Source organism: Otolemur garnettii, unplaced genomic scaffold (genome assembly GCF_000181295.1).
Source record: "Otolemur garnettii isolate 467f Iridium unplaced genomic scaffold, OtoGar3 scaffold00095, whole genome shotgun sequence".
Taxonomy (NCBI): Eukaryota; Metazoa; Chordata; class Mammalia; order Primates; family Galagidae; genus Otolemur; species Otolemur garnettii.
This window is the reverse complement of record NW_003852490.1, coordinates 4,657,492-4,679,141: the sequence shown is the minus strand read 5'-3', so window position 1 is coordinate 4,679,141 and position 21,650 is coordinate 4,657,492. Positions and strand designations below refer to the sequence as shown.

The 21,650-nt window shown below is 40.4% G+C and overlaps 1 protein-coding gene across 1 annotated transcript in view; it reads left to right on the top strand.

Moving 5' to 3' along the window:
* The window catches only part of CRIM1 (cysteine rich transmembrane BMP regulator 1), a 198,460-nt gene that overhangs the window by 129,181 nt on the left and 47,629 nt on the right, over positions 1-21,650 (top strand). The window contains exon 8 of the mRNA XM_023516671.1: positions 17,778-17,906. Within this exon, the coding sequence (XP_023372439.1) occupies positions 17,778-17,906 (129 nt within the window). The remainder of the gene's footprint in view (positions 1-17,777; positions 17,907-21,650) is intronic.

Here is a 21,650-nt window from a genome sequence, read left to right as displayed (position 1 = left end):
CTCACCATCTCGTACATATATCTTGTACACCAGCTCCTCCTGCCTCCTAAAGACAGGGTTTATGTCAGTGCTGAGAAAAGGAATGTGTGAAACGCATCTAATGGTTGCACAGTTGGCTTTACGGAATAGGGTGAATAGATAAAAGGTGGGAGTATCTTCCCCTAAGAACGAGGACGATCTGTTGTCAGCCGGAAATAGTTAAGTACGCATGTGTGAGACATACTGCAAGAAAAATTAAAAGCATAAATACATAATCCAGTAGACACCTTTTAACCTCATGAGTCTTGCATCAAAATTCAAAATATGACTTAAAGAAAAGAGGCCTTTCCTGCAAAAGTAAATGAATGGGAGGCGAATTCTTTTGCCCTCACTTTTTGCATTCCTTGGCATGTCCATCGTCGTGACCAGAGAAAGGAAGCACTTGGTCAGTAGGTACAGACATACGTGAAACTGATCCATTTATTCTTGCCTCCTGTAGCTGTTTGGATGGGGAGTGAATCTTAGTTTGATCACCCAAAATTTGGTCTCTGCAGCATTTGCACAGAGTTGTAATTTCATCTTCCTCTATTTGAGAAAAGAGTTACAGTTTTAGTGAGTCCTTAATTTCAAAAATTAAGTTCCTTCTGGAATTCAGGTGTAGCATTGGACATAAAGATAAACAAAAACAGCTTTAACTTCAAAGAACCTATTTAGGCTGAGCTTTATTTCAGTTAAACCAGGAGGAAAGGAATGTCCCTGTTAAGGTACTGTGGGGCACATGCGTAACGTTTAACCCTTAGGGCAACACTGTGCTGACAGCCTTATCTCCTTTTGGAGGTGAGAAGAGATTAAGGTTTAGAGAGATTTAGCTAACTTCCCCAATCCTTCAGGTCTGTTGGATTCGGCCACATTTTGCTTGCTCCCCTCCTGTTCTCTCCGCTGACTTACGCCCCTATTTCTAGCGTCTTCTCTCTTCTCTCCTCATCCCTGGCCTTTGTCATGTGCTGGAGAGACGGGAGTAGGAGAGCAGGGGAGGAAATTATTTGCTCCAGGGGTTTGGGTATCATCTCTGGCCTACCCTCTTGTTCTAATTTGAGGACCTCGCAGGAAAGATGCCTTTGAGATGCATCCCTGAGTTTGTTTTCCCCTAAGCGATCTCACTGGAACTCGGCGTCTTGGTCCTTCCAAATGTGCAAATCCTCCAGTCTCCTTTCCTCTCTGTCTGGTTCGTGCTCTGGCACGTGTCTCTCTTCATTGAAGCCTTCAGAAGATTCCTTTCTCTAGTTCTCAGACAACTAATTTATCTGTGTTTCTTCTCTTTGTTTTTAACTTAGTTGAGTAGGGAATTTTCTTACAAAATTGTATTTGCTCTCCAGTCGTGCTCTCGTTTGAAGATGTAACAGGAAGACAGAAAGAGTCTTTCTCCGTAGGATCAAAAAACAGTGCATAGCTTAAGATAATGACACTAAAATGTTATTGGTTATTAATAATAAACTTTAAGATATGCAAGGTGAGTGGATCTTATGGCTTAGTGGAGAGGGTTTAAGAAAGTCTTAGGAATCATTTGAAAGTATTCTCCTTAGTAGTTGTTCAATAGCATGCTTTAATGTAATTTCACATGATTTCAGCATAGCAAAAGGATTATATGAAATAAAAAAAAAAAAGCAAGGTGTTCGTGTGCAGTAAATAAGCAATCATCTGGAATTATTTAGAGGAAAAACAGAAACACTGGTATTTATGCAGTTTATACACATGATAAATTCCTCCGAGCACAATTGCATAACCAGTGTTGGCCCTTACTCTGTTAACTACAGCCTCAAGGTACGTAGTCAGAGACTGAAATTAGATGAGAGGACCCCACACAAGGATTGTGGTTTTAGATTCTTTCCAAATAAATTACTGCATAACCAAATATGGTGTGTGAGGATCTGAGGATCTACGGGGAGGAACCTCCTCGTGGCAGTTGTTACTGATAATACATACCTTCCAAGTGACAGCATAATGTGCTTAGTTATTCCCTGAGGACTGGGACTGAACCTGGGGGCCCTGAAGACTAGGCTGCTACTTGACAGCTAATTTGATTCACAAGTACCTAAGTGCTTTTTAAATTGGTACTTAAGTACTCTCATAATGAGGTCTTAGCAAGTTTTTGTCAACACCCAATTCAGGTATACAGATAAGCCATTCTGGTCTGTGGGTCTGTAACTGATAAATACATTCTCATGCTTTGCATTGCTGGCTTTCTCTGCGTTTCTTCTGTGTCAATCTCTTTATTTTCTGACCCTTGTAAAGAGCTCTAGTGGAAATGCATGGAAATAGCGCATGAAATATGCACTGCAAGTGTGCACATGGAGATGTGGCCTTATCTCCATAAACTGAAAGCAGAAAAGGACTAGGCCTTCATCCGCATCCAGCAGCATTAGTACCACCTTATTCGTAACCCTTAATGACAGTGGCCGATGTTTCTAACACACTTACCAGGCGCCAGGCCTAAGAGCATCAGCTCTTTCAGTCTTCACAACATCCGTCTGGTGTGGGGACTGTCCTTCCAGTTGATGATCACAGAACCAAACTTCAGAGGTCATGTGATCCTCCCAAGCTCAGTCGACTTATAAGTGGCAGCACATTGCATCCCTAGAGCCCAGACTCTGCACTGCATGGACGTCGCCTCTGAGACGCAGAGTGCCCTGAGCCCTTGAAAGAGTCTGTGTCCCCCAGAAAGCAGGGATTTACCATATTCTTTTGAATCCCTAAAACGGCATCTGGCACATGAGTAGATGCTCAGAGAGTTTTAATGAACAAATTTGAGTGAGGAGAGAAGGGCCAGGTAGAGCAGGAGGTCCTGACCAGATCCTTCTCTCAGATCGCCTTAGAGCCGACCCAGCTGATGGCCGTTTGGACCCCTGATTGATCAGTCGAAGAAAGAATAATGTTAGGATGTTTATCTTCAAGAACACATTTTGAGAACAGAAAGAAGAGTGTTATGGAAGTGTGTTTGGCTTGGAGCAGGCGCACGTGTCCCCGGGTGAGCTGGAGCCATCAGCTGCAGATTGGCCACATGCCCTCCTGATGAGCATTCAGCTTTTAGTGCCATCTCAGCCACAGCCACAGGGGCCTGCCAAGCCTGCTGTGCGTTCTGTTTTTCTCCCAGTTCAGCCTCTGAAGTCTAGACTCACAGAACTTAAATGGGGTTTCCTAGGCTCATGCTCATGGTCACATTTAGTGTACTGTTCTTAAGACACGCTTTGCATGTATATACCTGCCAGGGCATTGTTGCTGGAGTCACTTAGACAGGTAAGAGGTTTTTTTCACATCATCATTAGGCATTAAGAATAACTTGCTAATTCTTAGTAATAGCAAGCATAAAAGCTACCTGAACCGATTCTTAATGTCAGGGGAACCCTGAGGACAGGGTGCCCTTCCCCTCAGAAATCTGATAATTTTATAACTGAGGGTAAGATAAGGTATCAGGGAGGGAAATTTTGGCTGCAAGATACATAGGACATGCCCATGATCACTAAACAAGAAAAATTCAAGCGATGTGGACAGGTGTGTAGCCAGTTTAACTGTGCACCTGATGCAAGAGATAAGAGCTTCATCGTGACTTTGAAGTCCTGATGTCAGCCCTGATCTGTTGGCTCATCTTGGGCCGTGGCTGGGCCCCACCCAGGCAACCAGTTGATCTGAGTGTTCTTTAGACCTTGCTACGTGCAGAGCCTCATGCAGAGAGGATTGGGTGATTTTGATGACCTTGGGGATTTGGGAGCCAACACCAAGAGTGTCACTTTTTAAGAACTAGAAACAACTTAGATAATCTTTTAATAGGGATCATTCAAAATTATACTCAAGCTGCCAGTAAAGTAAATGCCATGCTTAGGGTTGAGCAAATGTGTAGTTTCCTATTCATTATTTCTGTTTCTCTGAAACCAAAGCAAAAACCCATTTTCTATCTCAGACAGGACATCAAAGAGTTAGTTGTAGATTGTCAAGGTTGGGTGATGAGCATCGTCATATTCTTCTTCAGTATTTTAAAATTTTATCCCATAATGAAAAGTTAAAGCAGAGCTTTTGATTGATCAGGCAGGCCTAATAATTGTGCTAACCTGGCCTTAACTCTTCAGGTAGAGTAATAAGAGATTCGTTGTGCATGGACTCTAACTCTGGATTTAAGATGGAATCAACTACCTTCCTGTCACTTGGCTTTTTTGGGTCCTTTCCTTGGGGAATCCTGGTTCTGCTTGGGACAGTGTTAAAGATTGGACATTAGGTGTGTCTTGACTTCTGTGGGTTTCATGTGCTCTGCTCGGGGGCTGGAGCTTTCAGGTGTGTTTCCTTACTCATCACCCACCTAATGTTAGAGAAACACTCTATTCTCTCCCTGAATTCGAATGATTCAGATTGAATCGAGCTACCCTTCAGATGAGATTTCCCCTGGGCTGCCAGAAAAGTCTGTACCAGGCACATATCTGGGTGGGAATTCTTTGAAACAAGAAAAAATGTTTCCAGCCCTGCCCATAATGCTTCCTCACTGAACAGTATCTCAAATGATTAAGCTACTGCTTTTGTGGCAGAGAGTCAAACATAGTTTGGCTGACCCCAGAGAGGCAGTGAAGTTAAAGATGCCACAGGGTCGCTTGTCATTAACATTCTGATACATAACAGGGATCAAAACTCAGTTTATGGGTGGTATTGCTTCAGTGCCATGCACTATGCTATGATTAGTAAGCCAAGAATAATAAGATATTCGTAATATCTTCAAGACTGTTAGGCATGCTGTTTTATCCATTAACTCTAAATGTCCTGGAAATGGGTTCCATAAATGGAAATTAAAATACAACAGTCTGTTTTTTTCTTGTCCAAATAAGGTCAATGTGTTAGGTAATAAATGCATAGCAAATGACAATCTGTTAACCTAGCTCTTTTAACCTAAGCATCAAAAAATTTTCAGTGATGAATTTTATAGTATTTTGATTTTTCTCTGATCATTTAAAATACTTTAGCTATTTCAATAGCATTAGAATATAGATGAAATGGGTGTAAAAGGCATTCCTATCTGAACTTAAAAATACCACTTTCAGAATTTTACTGTTTTTATAGCTATCCAGAAATCTGTTGTGTGCATTCCACGTAAGAGGCCTTCTTCACCTGTTAGATCCACCAGTTACATTCACAGTTAAACATGTGGGAAAATAAATGTACTGGAAGTCATTTTATAGAGAAAACATGGTGGTTCTTGCTTTTAGCTGGAAGTTCTAGTGCTGGTTCTCCAAGTCCAGGATGTCTTTGCCTTTGTCCGTAAAGCCTTGCACTTTGTGCCTGATTTTGGGTAAGACTGTCATACTGGGTGAAGTTTTACTAATAAAAATAAAAGTTGGCCTTACACTCTTAATTTACTAGATGATCAACCTAATCAATGCCTTAAGTATTCAGAATTGTTCAGAGCTGATTCTGAAGTACATGATTAGAAGATTCTCTGCCTCTGAGTTTACAGAGTTCAGCAGTCCCAGCTATTATTTGCCTTTTGAAGTGACGTGCAAGGGGGTCAGTTACTCACTATTTCCCCTGCCGTCTCCTGCCCATATTGCTAAGAATCTCATGATTTTCCTACCAAGATAATAATTGTATCTAATAGATCAAACTTGAGCCTGCTAATTTTCATCTAATCAACAGAGGCAGGAAAACACAGTCTGGAATGCTAACTATGTGAGTGAAAAATATTTAGTCATTCTTGAAATGATAGGAATGTTTTTCCAACAAGCTTAAATAAACACAATCTCTTTTGAGACTGTGTTAAACTTTTTTTGGATAAGAGACAACTCTTAGGCAACTGAACAGAAGTTAATGAAGGTTATTAGGAGACATGCCCTTCAGAGAGGGCTTGCAGACTTTAAAAGAAAGATTCCATCTTCTTTATGGTATAACCATTGACAAATAGCAGAATTGGCTTCCTTTTAGCTTTTATCAACCAGTAGAATTGAACATTTTAAAGCTCCCATTCTCATCTCCTGCCACAGTTTGCCTCAGCTCTCAGGAATGAATTGCCACACTCCATATGCAGAAGCCCTGACTGTGCTTCTCACGTGAAGCAAGTTTGTTTATTCCCACCAACACAAGGCCGACTGTACAATGAAATGATTTCTCTAAAACATCGTGAAATTTACCTCTTCAAGTGAAGTGTTTTCCTTTCCAGATAGTTATATGGGAAAGCTGCTTACTCCAAGGCTACAATCATTTACAATATTTGTAGTACTTCCCTTTTGAAACTGGCTTGAGAGCTTGCAGCAGGTAGTATTGAATATGCTTCACTTTGTAAACCCTTGACTTTGAAGGTTTATTAGACTATAGAAAATAGGCGAAGTCATTCATACGTAAGTCTAAGTCTGGTACCAAAAAAAAAAGATGCATGAGCTAGATGGATAAACTGTTCAGAGGAAGCAAAAAGGGACAGTAAAATAAAAGCACTTTGTCTTCTGTGACATAGTAATTGGCTCTGAAAGCCACTATGATGAGAAGTTTCAAATAGAATTTTAATAGGAACAGCGTTTCAGCATGAGAATCTAGCCTCCCAGAGTCAGCACTTTTATCAGTGACACTCATTTGCAATATAACTTCTGGTGTGTTTATTTTTAAAAGATCAATTCACCTACTACATAATATTTTTATGATTTCTAGGACTAGAGGCATACACTGAAGTACTCATATTATAGCGTTTTTGTGAAATCACAGGTGCTCCATGCAAACGTATTTCTGAATCGTGCCAAATAATTTGCATATAGAAATAACTTTTAATACAGGTGATTCAAAGTGATTTATTTTTAATATTTCAGTTTTCTACTTCCACTTCTGATTGTGCCATTTGAAACTGTTTCATGATACTAAGTATTTCTTATGATAAAAGCAAAATGTTTTCATACTGTTTCAAACCCGAGGATTAGCATCATTAATAGTGAATAAATTCAGTGGATCCATGTTAAAGACCCTATTAGGACTATTTTCTGTGCTAGGACTATTTTCTGGTCTTTAATTCATGTTAAAGACCCTATTAGGACTATTTTTCTGTGTGTCTGATTGTTGAAGATAAAAGGTCACACAAATGTATAAAATGTCTGCTGAAATATTATTGTAAAATACTACCCATCAAAGGTGCCGGGAGCAGCACCATACCCACATGCCAACCTCTCAGTTTAAAACTCCCAAATGTGCCCTCCATCAGTCCGAGTGCTAGTTGGAAAATCTGTTACCATGAGACTCAGCAGTGCCCAGGCTTGGCCCAGGAGTCATATGTGTATGTACCATCAGTTTGATCTGAATTCGTATGGACATACCAAAATACTAGACATTTAGCATGTTTTTGAAATTTGTCAGAACACACCAGCACCAGTAATACATTCCATTTTATAGTTTTTTGAGTTGGAGTTGAGTATTAGTGGTTTGACCACATTTTTATTTATCATTTACATGTACAGAACATCTTTTTACACAATGAGTGGATTTTACCTTTGCATCTGAGAAATGAGCTGGATTTGTCTGGGTTCTGAGGCACACTCAGGCACACTCAGGTCAGACACACACACCGCTTGAGATCCACCTGCCGATGGAAAGTACCTGCTGTGGTTCAAGGGGCTAGCTCCTATTTTGCAGCAGCATAATGACACACAACTAAGAGTTCTCCAGAAAATTCTAAGGCCGAGTACTCGGTCCTTTGGACACTGAGAAGCATGTAGCTTTCACACTGGCTGCTGGAACCACCTGGGGGTTGGGCTTGTGAGCCACCTGCCCACCCAGACCTCGGAGCGTGCCTTTCATGTGCTCACCTCATTTCCAGCTACAGCTAAGTCTTTCCTACTTAAAATTTACCTGGGTCCCCATTTCCTTACTATAAAGTATTCATTCATGATATAATTTGAGGCTGCCTCAGATGTTTTGGAATCGGGGAGGTGTATTGATATGCTCATTTCTGTGGCCTCAGGTCTGTTTTGGAATCAGGGAGGTGTATTGATATGCTCATTTCTGTAGCCTCAGGTCTGTTTTGGAATCAGGGAGGTGTATTGATATGCTCATTTCTGTAGCCTCAGGTCTGTTTTGGAATCAGGGAGGTGTATTGATATGCTCATTTCTGTGGCCTCAGGTCTGTTTTGGAATCAGGGAGGTGTATTGATACCCTGTTTCTGTAGCCATTTGCCCTTCCTGCCTTGCACTGTGGTCGAGCCTCTGCTAGTTTGACTATCAGGAAGAAGACAGGAAATCATGTGCTTCCTCGCCTTCTTTGGACAGCTATTGCCCTCAGATCAGCCCCCTTTTAAAGCAATTTAGGGAGTCTCTATTTGTTAAGGAAACTAAAATATGGTCAGAGATACTAAGCTGTCAGTTTGGGATGGTCTCAGGCCTTCAGATAGTGAAAAGGATCAGGAAGCTCAGATCTTTTCAAAACCACAAATTTCTCATCCTTTCTGGGAATCAAGTTTTTAAAAGATTCCATGGAGATTTTATGCCTGATGAATTGCATAGGAGGTGCTCCACAGTCTTGTGGCAGAGATGCTGACACATTTTTCTGTGCATGAAATGCCCCCAGTATTATTGTTATGAAAGTACTGGTTGAACTTTCTCTTATTATTAACATAAGTTTGAGATCACTGAATTACTAAAACTTAAGATTTGCTGATCAAAGACAGTTTTTAGAGATGAGTCTTCTGTATCTTCTTTCAACTTGAGAATGGCAGAACTCTACGGCAAAGATACCAAAATAGTATAAAGGATACTGTGATGAGTTTGCCCTTGTCTCTAAAGATCCACAGAGCCCCCATCATGGGAGAGGAAGCACAGGGACAGCCAAGCACACAGAATCATTGTTCCAATTCACATTGGATAAGCTGATTACTAAGAGATTTCTGTTCTCTTGGAGACACGATAGACATAGTCAAAATGTGAGACAATGATGTCAGACCGCTACTCAGCAAATGTGAAAGGCGCCACTGGCTGGTCACTAACATGCCCCAAAGCTTACCAGACCATGTGAAAGCACAGCACAAACCCACCCACGTCTCAGATGCTTTTTATGTTATTAGTGGAGATAGAAGAAAGCGATGCTTAAGCTACAATGGGCAGGGTTCAGAATGCTGAGCCGATTGTCATAGCGTTTATCAGCTGAGCTTTTGAGACCCGCGAAAGGGCTCAGTTTGAGACCCTCCGAGAAGGAGCATCATTACGTCAATAATTATCAGAACAAGTGATATTCGTGTAACTCCTAGAGTTTATGGAATAGTCAGTCTCCTTTTCTACTTTTTATAACATGTGAATCTTATAGTAATATTGAGAGGTAGAAATAATGAATATTTCCATTTTCTATAGAAACCCAGAGAGGTCCATCGTCACATGTTGTGTAAAGAGAGAGCAGGGACTTGAACTCAGTTTGTTGACTTCAAATCTATGACCTTGGCACTGTTTCCCTTTAGACCCCCATCACGGAAAGAGAAGATGAGGAAAATCAGATAGTGATTAAGAAAGTGCTTGATCATCATGGCTTAGATTCAGAAGCCATTCTTGCTCCTGGCTCTGTCCTCATTGTTGAGACCCAGTTACTGTTATTCTGACCTTAGTGGCCTAGCCTTTGATCCCAGCTTCTTTTCCTGGGCCTCTGCCTAGAATCTTGACCTTGCTGGTTGACCTCTGGGAAACTGTTTCCTGCTTCCATTTGTTCATTCCCGCTTCCCCCAACGTAGGCACACAGCTCAATCCAAGAGCCCCTGGCCTGCTCTCCCTGTTTTCTCAGGATTGACTATGCCAGTCTCGATCACATCCAGCCGAACTCCAGAGCCATGCCTCCATCAGTCTGCCAGGCACTGGGATACCATCTCCCGCACTTGTGACGGTATCCCTCTTCTTCTTCTGATCCTTGCCAGTCTTTGGTTAATCAAGCAGCAAATTTGCTGAGCAGTCAGCAAACATACCCATACTTCATCCAGTATGAGTTCCTGAGTTGAATGAGTGCCCAGCGGTTTCAGCACTATTACAATAACACGTTCTCATTTGGCATCATCAAGGAATGGAATGGTTCCAAAAGTGAATTCTCCAGATTGCTGGAATTTGGGGTGTCAGAGTCTATGTGGAAGATTTTGATGGGAGGCTTTGTGGACCTCTTCAACTGATGGTACAGATCATATTTGCACTCATTTTGGGAAATAGAGTGTCATCATGGAATGTCTCATTTTAGACTGCATGGATTTTAGAGATTTCCACTCAGTTTTCTTGACCGCCTTCAGGTTTGGCTTGCTGCTTTGGTGTAACTTCATTTATTGAGTGCCTGCTGTGAGCAGAGGACTGCTGCTGCAGTAACTGTCCAGTCTTGTAAAAGTTAGGAAATTGCAGAGTCAGCCTTTTAGGAACAGCATGTCCAACCTCAGGTGCTCAGACGTCTTTTCCTCCTTGTTCCGTCATTGAGCAATACTGTAAGTCACATACGATGCCAGATATTGAGGGTAACAGTGAATGAGGTGTTGTCCCTAAGGGGGGGACCCTTCCTCCCTTAATCTCAATTATTTACCAAACAATTGAGTTGAGATTACCAGAACTCCGATCATCTGACACACAGCTATTAAAATGGGTGCACACACACAAACGTAAGAACGTGGCATATTACTTCCAGTTACAGGCTACCAAGATGTGAAAATTAGCAATAAAAAGAATAAAATACAAGACAAGTGTAAAAGGTCTAGATTATTCCTAGAATCCAGTGATGATAATTGGAGCAGTCTCAGGCTGAATTCCTGGAAAAAGATACCCTATTCCATATAAAAAATTTTTTAATTTGTCTTTAATGGTCTTTTAATAATAATCTCATAATCATACTACCATCTTTTCCTATTAAAATGAGGTTGGTAAAAGAAGAAAAATACATCCAACAGCCAAGATTCCTTAGAAAAAGCATATACAGTTAATAAATAGGTCTAAAATAAATATGTGGTCGCTTCTCTATCTGATCACAAAATAATTCAAATCTTGGGAACATTTTCACACTATCCATTTTAAAATAAGAAACTGCTCTGAGATAAGTACTTCAGAAATTACAAAGATGTAGGTGTTGTTATGAGAAATATATACAAAGGAAAAAAGGATAACTAAATGTGTAGCAGCTGAAAGAATTTGAAAACTCCAACTGTAGATTTTTTTCCATGACTTAATGAGACTTTCTTAAGTACACATTCATACCCAATGGAAATTCCCACTTCCAGATTAGGGAATTTTTGTATCCTTGATGCCCCCACCCCCACCCCCCGCACCTTATTGTCTACATTTAATAGAGTTTTCTTTCTAACTTCATTTGGGAAAATTTCATCTTCTCTGCACTTCTCTTCCCAGGCTGCAATTACGTTGACACTTCAGTGATTTATTTGAATGGTGTTCGAACTAGTTATGGGTCACATTTGAAAAGCAACTATGATAATAGAATGACATATGAAGACAGAGTAAAACAGATAAGCTATGTCCCTTGGTTCTGTCTGAGCCTTATCACCAGCTTTACAGCACTGGACAGGCTGCCCTTAACTGCTGGGGCCGTAGGAGACCCCCAAGACATTTAGCAGTTGGTGCCATATAAAGTAAGTGTGGCTTTGAAATTTTCCCACTCATGGGATATTCACATGACTTAACTAAGTCTAGCCTAGAAAAGAAAGAAAAAAGCTAAGAAAGAGTGCTCAAATTGCCTCTCCCAATCAAATAAGCAGGCTTGGGGTTTTGTAGGGAAGAGCTATGTAAAATAGGCAAAGCATTGTAGTAAAGCCCAAAAAGAGAGGTAGTAAGAGAAACACAAGACGAGGTAGGAATTAGTAGCTTCATTTATTACTTCTACTGGAAATTTTTTGTGCTTCCAAAAGAAATGTAAGAATGTATTTGCCTTTACAAAGTACTATTTCTGGAAATTTTCCGATAGTGAGATTTTTTTCCAGAAAGACTTTTTCTTAGTGTGTTGGGGTTGTGAATGTGGAAGCCCAGGGTGCTGGTATACAACTGCTGTCCACAGCCAGGCTCTCCAGACCTGCTGCCACATCAGATCACAGCAGGGCAAAGCAGCACTTCTGCAGACGGTCATGGTCTGGAACCGAGTTGATCACCCCCCTGACAGAGGTAGGGCTCCCCAAGAGGAATGGTCCTGCAGGCCTTCCACAGTTGTACATTTCCAGAATTGCCGCCCACGTTCAAGAGCTACCAGTTGGCTGTCAGCCTTCCCATGGTTGCTAATGAGACAGACTGCTTTGCACATTTCTCAATGGGGATAATTAGTATTATTTACGAGAGATAACCAGCTCATAGTGATCAAGGTCATGAGAAGAACCTTGGATGGATTAGTTTAAAACCAGAAGTCCAGTGAAGTAATAGGGATTAGAACCAAGTTGATAACATCCATTAGCATTTTCATATAAGCTACATATTCCTGAAATATAAAACCCAGTGATAAGGTTGTTTCAGAAGCAAACGAACATCATTCTTACACATTTTAAAATAACTGAGGATCAAAATATAATTCTCCTTGGTTCAGTGTTCTCCCAAAGTCATCAAACTATATAATGTGATGATAAAAACAACCTTAAATTGGCTTCTTAAGAAGTGAGATTTGGGTTTCAACTTTTTACTTCCCTGGCTGTTTCTGGAAAATTATTCATAAAAGAATATGGTTTTTTCCATAAAACCAAGAAAGTAGAGAGCTTAGGTTTGTTTAATGCATTTATACATGTAACACCTAAATAATCAAATATAAGTATGTGTTATTTTATGGTTTACTAGTAAGCCCTTGGAGTTAGAATCATGATTTTCATCTTAACTTTATATTCTTGGCCAAGTTAGAATCCCAGTGCCTTAATTTCCCTATTGAGTAGGTAAAATAGCTCACAGGAAATACTTGAACATCAATATAAAATTCTAGTGTTGTAGCTTCAGAAATGTAGTGTTTGAGGCTCTCTAATTTTTAAAAATTATTAATAGTTTCGTGGAAATATTTTTACTGTTCAGGCATTTGTAGGGCTTCCTAGAATATGGACAAAATATCCCTAAATTTTAAATAAATGTTAGATAAAGAACCAACATGTGTCTGTTTATCTTATTGCATGTTACAAGAGATTTCCTTGCAGAATTTTTTTTTTAGGCTTGGGATAAGAATTGGTGGCTAAATATCTGCACTCCTGACACAATCTCAAGGGTTCTTGTAAAAATTGCTCTTCTGAACGGTGTAAGGTACTTGGAGAGTCTCTAAAAATCTTTCAAGAAGACAACAGGTTGAGAATAGTGGTTCCCACTCAGATGTAGAGTAGGAAACAGCAAATTTGATGTAGATGTAACAAACACCCATTTTTGTTCTTTATTGCTTCTAGGCTCAGAAACTATTTCTAGAATTCTTCTCCACAAAGAAGCTGTTCCAGGGTTCCCTTTAGAAATAGTTATAGCCAAAGACAATGAATTCCTGCTGTTTCAAGCCTTCTTCCTTTGGAGAACATTAAGGTATTTCTTTGATTCCTCAGCTGATTCAATACAAGATGAGATGGAATTTCAGGGTAATCCTGTAAGCAGTGTGTCACTGAATTTTCCCTCACCCAAACCCCACCTTTATGCAAGTATTTCCTCATTCTCCTAAATGAAGAAATCTAAGACCATTTCTGTCCTTTGAAAGAGGCCTACTGACACATCTCTACCCAGCCAGTTTAAAGGGAGTCAATTTTCTTTGCTCCAGGCAGCAGGTGTCATGTATAGCGATGCAGGAGGGCCTCCAGAAGTCTTAGCAGGACCTCCATTCAGCTGAACCTTGTTCACCAAACTCCCCAAGGACAAGGGATCACCATCGTCTTTCTGGAAAGGCATGTACCGTGGCACATAAGATTTCAGTGTCATACCCACTGTAAGACAGGAGCACACCATTGTAGGGTTGAAGGGAAAATCTTCTGGTCTTCAGGCCGAGACCTAGCAGATACTGTCTATATTCAAAGCATCGTTAGGTAGATTAGAGGAAAGTATGGCTAATAACAATCCTTGATGGATGAATTTCAAGATGCTCTAATTTTTAGACAAACAGAACACATGTTTATTTTCATTAATACTTCCTCGAGCTTCTTTATTTGCATGAGAAACAGTCGTACCATGATACCACGATTCTAAATTCTTTTAAAATCACCTCTTCTCTCACCGAGAACTTCCTTACATAAAAACTATGTTAACCATCTACCAGCTCTTGGCCATGATTCTTTAAAGACTGTAAATGTAGTGTTGGTGGAAAGTCCTTTAATACAGGATGGTGTCAAACATGTCTGTCTTTGGAGTTAATTGTTTAGAATAAGAAAAATTGAATTTCTTTTTTTCTCAAAAAATTGCCCTGACAGTAACAGAACCAGTTCTGAGATAATATATTAATAGGCGGGAAGCGAACTGTCAGATAGGTTTAAAAATAATAGCAGATTATTTTGCTAGATAATTCTAGATTCTAGATTATCTAGATAATAGCTAGGTCATTTCTACATAGCTCATAGATCATATATATATTTGTAACATTGTTCTCACAGAAATCTAACTGCTTTAGAGATGGTCTCACCTGGTAGGAAACCAAGCACTGAAATGCTGGGGGAAATGAAAGGCAGTAGCATGGAATGTTTGGCTTTACGTGAAATTCTGGGAGACAGCTGCCTGTAAAGGTGTCTGTTACAAATCAGCAGTTACCCCAGTGACGCAGGATAACAGCAGTAAAGACTCAAGAAGCGTACGTCACTACCCCCAAAAGGTTTTTAAAATTGGCTCCAGTTGGTCTGAGTAGGAAAATGATAGTTATGTAAATGTAATAAAATGAAAAACCAAGAGTTAAAATGCTCTTTTTAAACAAGTAGTAGACTTTTATATATATCACAGTGAATATGGTTACAGTCCACTAATCTGTTTTTTTTTTTTTCCCCCACTTAATCTGTTGGAGGGGAATTGAATGGTTCCAGAGTAAACTGGCGATTTGCATGAATAAGTGGTTTTGTTGAACATCTGTGTTTCAATATGCAATACTGAGAGTGAATGAATGCTCCGAAATGAATCTGCTTCTTAATTTTTTCCATCTAATATAGGACGTGAGTGGATGAGAAAATACTGTGGAGACACAAAATAATTTTTTTGCTTCTTACACATTATGCCGTTGTCTGAGGCCTGGAAGGCACCCAGTAGGACTAAGACTTGTACCTAAAATATTTAACACGCACATTGTGGGACCAGCATATCCTGAACAGCCCTTTTATGCATTTTTTCATTTGTTCAAATCAAGAAAGCTGTTATGCTGAATGTTTTAGGAAACATACTGAACATACTTCCTCTCGTAGAAAAATACGTTTCAGGTGTACATCTGTAACATACCTAGCCAATAAAGCCTTTTGGATAAAATATAGGACTGGAGCTGTGCAAGTCAGTGCGGTGGCTCTGATCGTCAGACGATCCAGTCCATTTCTTTCATTTACTTTCTAGCCATACAACCCTAATCCTATGCATTAATCTTAGTAACACACACATCACTCTTGAGAATTTAGAGGTGGAAGATCATCTTTGTGAAAGTTGGACAACACATTCCCTTAATAAATCTCTAAAAGTCAGCAAAATTCTATACCACCCTGTGATTACTCTGCAATTTGTAAGTGTCAGTTTAATCTACTTTCAATATATTTTTCCATGATACATTTTCTGAAGGCAGAAGCTTCTGGTAAACTTCACATCTGAAATGTCTGTAAAGAGTACAAGATTTTGGTCTGTGTAGATGCCCTTGATGTTTCTTTACCTGTAAGCCATCCACTGTCACAGTGCATGGGGAGTTCAGAATCCATCCCTAATCCTTGGTCTGATAACTCTCTAGTCCATCAAACTGTCTCCTCCCTGGGATGACCTGTGTCTTCTGCTGTCTCTTGCTCTTAAATTTGCGGTTAGAATAATTTCACCAAAACATCAGCCGTCTCATGGCTGAGCGCTGGAATAGAATCATTGGTTTGGGTGGCTAATAAGAGTAATGATAAAAGAAAAACTAGTAAGTCCAGAACTGAAGGTGTTGACAGTAAATTTTAAGAGAATAAGAGAATACCATACCTAATTCATCTTAAAACTTGCCTGAACTTCTAACTACTTTTTGACGTTTATCCGTCAGAAAGAATACTTGGTCATTGAAGGAAATTAGAAATTTTATAGCAGTGGAAAGTTTATATAAAAATTTCAGGAAGATGTTCTTCCAACATATGTTGTAATAAAAATAGAGTATGTGCTGTAGCCACTTCATACATATTTTAACTGGGAGAATGCTGATCCAAGCATCTCTTTAATAAGTCATCATTGCCTACTACCTGTGAAGAGTTGAATCATTGTCCCCTTTTAGCAGGTGGATAAAAATTTTAGAACTCTTGATCTTAGCAGTGACAGCTAAAACACCTATTTTGGTCTCTCTTCCATGGTAACAGGGGATGAAATTTGAGAAGACAGTGTGGACTAATGGATAGAGTGTTGGACAGGAGGTCAGGAAGCTCTGTTCTGTTCTATTCCCAGCCTGCTACTGGGTTGCTATGTAAACTCAGATAAGCCAGTTCCCCTCTCTGCACCTCATATTTTCCGTCGGTAAAAATGTAGGTAGAGACTTTCTGTACTTAGCTCCTTCCCAAAGATACTGTGAGAAACAGCTTACTTGGAAGACATTCATAGTATCTTTTGGTTGAAAAGATGCTATATAAATCTGTCAGTGTCCCTGTGCCCTTTGACAGCACTGTTCCCACAAGTGGCATTTATATAAACTCACTCTTACGGATGCACTGGGAGGGAGGTACCATCCTAGCAGACTTTGCCTTTCGTAGAAGCTGGGAGTGTGACTCTGGAGTCAGGCTGCCTGGGTTTGAATTTCGGGCCCACCATTTAGTAATGCTATAACCATGGGCAGGTTGGTCTACTAGATTTCCTCATCCATAAAGCGGACATGATGGCAGCACCCCCCTCATTAGAGTGTGGGAGCATTTGTGAATAGCACTGTAAACATTCCCCACACACCTAATACAATTCATATAAGTACGTGCGGTTACTGTCCTTACCCAGAGCAATTCTTCATCAGCATGGCAGGGGCCACAACAGGGGGAGTACAGTGTCCCCTCTGGTTCTGGCTGCTTGGTGGCTCCCTTCCCAGCTGGCCACCAGGCTCTTCCTCTGCACACTTGCATCTCCCCTCGCCACTCCCACAGCCTCTGGGCCCCGAGGGTAAGCTCTCCTAGTCATTGCCATCTGTCAGATCATCTATTACAAGTGAGGGAGTGCCACGTAAAAGATAAAAGAAATCCAGGTGTTTTAATCTGGTCTCTAAAATTGATGTATTAATTTGAAAAAGAAATGCTAGCGGATTTCAGAAGTATTGCAGCATGGGGGGGGTGAGATCATTGACAGTTGACAGCTGTGTCATGATTATTAGGAGAAATAAACTCAGAAAACATCAGGCAGAAATAGATCAGTTAATTTAAATGGAGTTCATTGGAACCTCTCATCTACTTTCAGTGGTAATGACCATCGAGAAGAATTGTGGGAGGGACCAAGATACGTATCAATTCCTTAAACACGAAGAAGTAGAACATTCATATTTTTAAAAATCTGAATGAAAATATTTCTGTTTCAGGGGTTAAGTATATTACTAGAGTATAAAAGTTTGGGATTTGATGAAAATTATTGATTAGATTTTCATAAGCCACTGTGGTGTGGGGTTTCAAAGATTGAATAGCCTCTGAGAGGTAATCATATGTTCCATTGATTCTTTGTTTTTTTCTTTTTATTATTAGAACCAACCTACATCACAATTGATCCACCTGCGTGTGGGGAGTTATCAAACTGCACTCTGACAGAGAAGGACTGCGTGTATGGTTTCAAACTTGATCACAATGGCTGTCGAACTTGTCAGTGCAAAAACAGTGAGTAGACAGAAGACTGTATTTTTTTTTCCTAAGCCCTAATACTATGTTGTCAAAGCATATTATGTGATTGAATATCTTCTCACTCCCGTTCAGACATTCCCTTGACAACCTGAAAGGAAGGGGGAGAAAGTCATACTTACATAAACAAATACATTTGGGGGAAAAGAGCTGCTGCTTTATTCTGGTTTTGTCTTTGTTACATTGTATTCACGTGCCCTGTGCTGTCCAGGTTGCATCAGGAGTGCAACCTGGAGCAGGCCTCAAGTGCATCCTTCTGGCCACCCAGAAGCCTCTCCCTCCAGTCCCCGTACTGGGGTCATCTGGTGACAAGGAGGCCACTCGTAATGCGGTGTCGCATGCTGACCTACGGCAGCCGCAATCCTTACCCTGTGCTTCACTTTGTTCACCCCAGCTCTGCCTCCATGTAGATTCCAATCACATCCGCAGGCCATGACCTCTGAAATGAGATAGAGTAGATTGCCTTTCTTCCAGGAAAGAAAAAAAGCTCCTACATACATAAAACTATTTTGAATTCTCCTAATTCTTCTACCAAAATAAATATCCTCAGTCTCCTTGGCCATTCCTCAGGTGACACGAATTTGCGTGATCTTTTCTGTCTTCTAATGAAGATTACATCATTGTTCTTACCTAAAGGGTGGCCCAGAAACAAAAGAAATACCCCAGAGTTTGGTCTAATCATTGCAGTGATTACCACGGCCTGAGTTTGCTTTGGCTCATTGAACTACACACACAGGTGAGATGGTTCTCACCTGTTCTGTTTTTGAACATTCATTTTGACTTCTTTTTGTTGAGGCAAAATATACGTATGTAATTTATCATCTTTATCATTTTAAGTATACTATTCAGTAATACGGTTTTTTAATGATTCAGTGCAGAGCCACACTTAAAAAGATATTATCTTGATGGTTTTGAACCATTTTCTGTCTACTTGGGATGCTTTTGAATCTTGATAATGTGATCTTAGACTTTTTGCCTTTCAACTTGTATTAAATAAAGCACAACTTATGTGGCCTCATCTAAATCATTGGGTTAAAATAAATTAAACTACAGAGCCAAGGGCAGAGATGTGTAAGACTGGAGACCTGCCTGCCAAATGACTTTGAACATGATCGTCGCTCCTTGAGTGGAGTTAGCCAGCTAACAACACCTCAGCTCCATCTCCACAAGGCTCATAGCTTGTCTGGAATCAAAGTATATCCGATAGCATTCCTTTGCTGTATTTTACAGTAAACTGACATTAGTGGGGCCCAGCTTGTTTTCTCCTGAACTTATGTTAGCTCCTACTGGTCAGTGCTTTTTTTCCCCTACATGTCATAAATCATATATTTTTAACAATTCTTTCTCAAGAATTTTCAGGGGTGAATGTCAAGTTGTGTAGTTTCTGAGAATTTTTCATCCCTTCTGAATTGACATTTGGCCTCTTTTCTGAAATCTCTTCCATTGTCTTCGATCTCTCCCAAACGTAGACAGTGGCTCTGGAATAAGCAGGCTTTCTGTGGGCCTCTGGGTCTTATTACCTGGACTCAAAGGCCTGGATGTCATAGAGATAGATGATCACTTTCTGATTTATCAGTTAATCTTGGGCTTTACGGTCTTTATAACCTTGTAAAAATGTTTTCAAGAAGAGGATACAAAGTAGGAGTTAAGTAGTTCAGTTTTCTCAGTTATACGATACCATCATGCAGTCTGCTCAGTGGAGTTAGTGCTAAAAATAGAATTTATGAAGCTGTTGTTGTGCTTGTAATTATTGCTATCTTTAAATTTTCTGCAAGCCTCTACCCACCTAGGGCTGTCCTGCCTTCCTATACTTGATTCTGTTCAGGGAAGGTTCAGTCCCGGTTACTCATTGGTCTAAGTTTGCTCAGTTTTAACTCTAGAGAGTTGCCTTGGCAGCCCACATTTGTTTACTCAAATGACCGACTTTGTTTTTTTAACATCAAGATAAATTGGCAATGATGTTATGAAGAGTTTATAATTCAGTCTTTCCAATGCCTCTTGAGTTACACAGCCTTTCTGAGCATGAGATCATACCTACCTTTTTTCTGAACTTTAAAAAAAAATCTAAAAATACAGATTTTATTGTGGCAACTCACTTCATTCGCCACCTTCACCTGGTTATGCTTTTATGAACTTGTGGCCGCCTTGCCCTGTTTATATAAGACTCTGGTCACTTCACAAAGACTCTTTCATCATGAAGTTCAAAGAAGCAATTTCTCTTAACTGTCCTTGAAATGAGCCAAAAAACTAACGTATCTACTGGCTTTTAGAAAGTTGAGGCTACTAGGAAGACCCTCATCGCCTCTCTAAGTTAGAGTTGTACTCTTTAAGCAATCTTAAATAAGTTGGCTTTTTTAAAGGAACATATTTGTATGCTACCCAGGTGCATCTCCTTTTTATTTACAATCAGAGAGAAATGTGTACAGTGCACATATTCGTGTAAGTGATTTAATCCTTATTAGCCATTTATTATTGGCAAATTTTACACATGTGTAGATATATCTGGTTCTGCTTTCCTCTTCCCTCCCTTCTTTCTTCACCTAATATTTTAAAAATACCTGCCAAGTTTTAGGTACTATACTAGATGTTCAAGAGACAAAAATGAACAAAATGTAAGACCTGCTTGGAGAAAAAAAAAAAAATCTATAGCTGAAGCACTAATGAAATAGCACCATTTTAAGCCAAATGCTATATAACTTACAAAAATAAATCCTGTTAAGACAAAGATTCAGTTCTTAGAAGAACCAAGGCTTGTGCCTATCACCAGAGCAAGGAAATAACTGCCCATCCGCCAGGGCCATGCCTGGAGCTCAGCAGATAGCAGCTGAGTGGTTGAACAGGGACCTTCGTGATCAGGGATGCCTTTGGACATCATTCCTGTCTAAGATCTTGCCGTTCTGATCTTATGTCCATCTCACCACACGAAGTTTCTTGACCTCAGTTAGTCTGGCCATCTTGCTCACTGCCACCCTATACCTGAAAGCATAATCAAATACTAATTGGTCAGTTTGTCTATAGCATACCAGCATCTCAGCCACATAGCTTTCTACTTTTACCCACTCCTGTTGGCAGTCCTGATTATTTGACAACTTTGGAAGCCATACCCTTGGGAAGTGAGTTAGAGCAAACCAAATTGCCAGAGCCTGGGTTGTCAGATTCTTGTGGTTGAATGCAGCTGTCCTCCACAGGCTCTCACCTGCGTTTGAGAGCTAAAGGCAAGTTGTTTTCCTTCTCTGGGCCTCTGTGTCCTCATCTGTAAAGGGCAGATCATAGTACCCAATTCACGAGTTATTTTGAGGACCTAATAAATGAATGAATACAAAGCTAATTTCACTGCCTGACAAGTGGTCACTGTTCACTGTGTACTGTGCCTGTTTTATAACATCTTTTTTGTGAGTCAGCCCAAGCTGCCCAACAGGAAGACTCTATCATCCCTCCCCTCATCCACACACTAGACTCCGTCATCCCTCCCCTCCTCCACACACTAGAGTCCATCACCCCTCCCCTCCTCCGCACACTAGAGTCCATCATCCCTCCCCTCCTCCGCACACTAGACTCCGTCATCCCTCCCCTCCTCTGCACACTAGAGTCCATCACCCCTCCCTCCTCTGCACACTAGACTCCATCATCCCTCCCCTCCTCTGCACACTAGACTCCGTCATCCCTCCCCTCCTCTGCACACTAGACTCCGTCATCCCTCCCCTCCTCTGCACACTAGAGTCC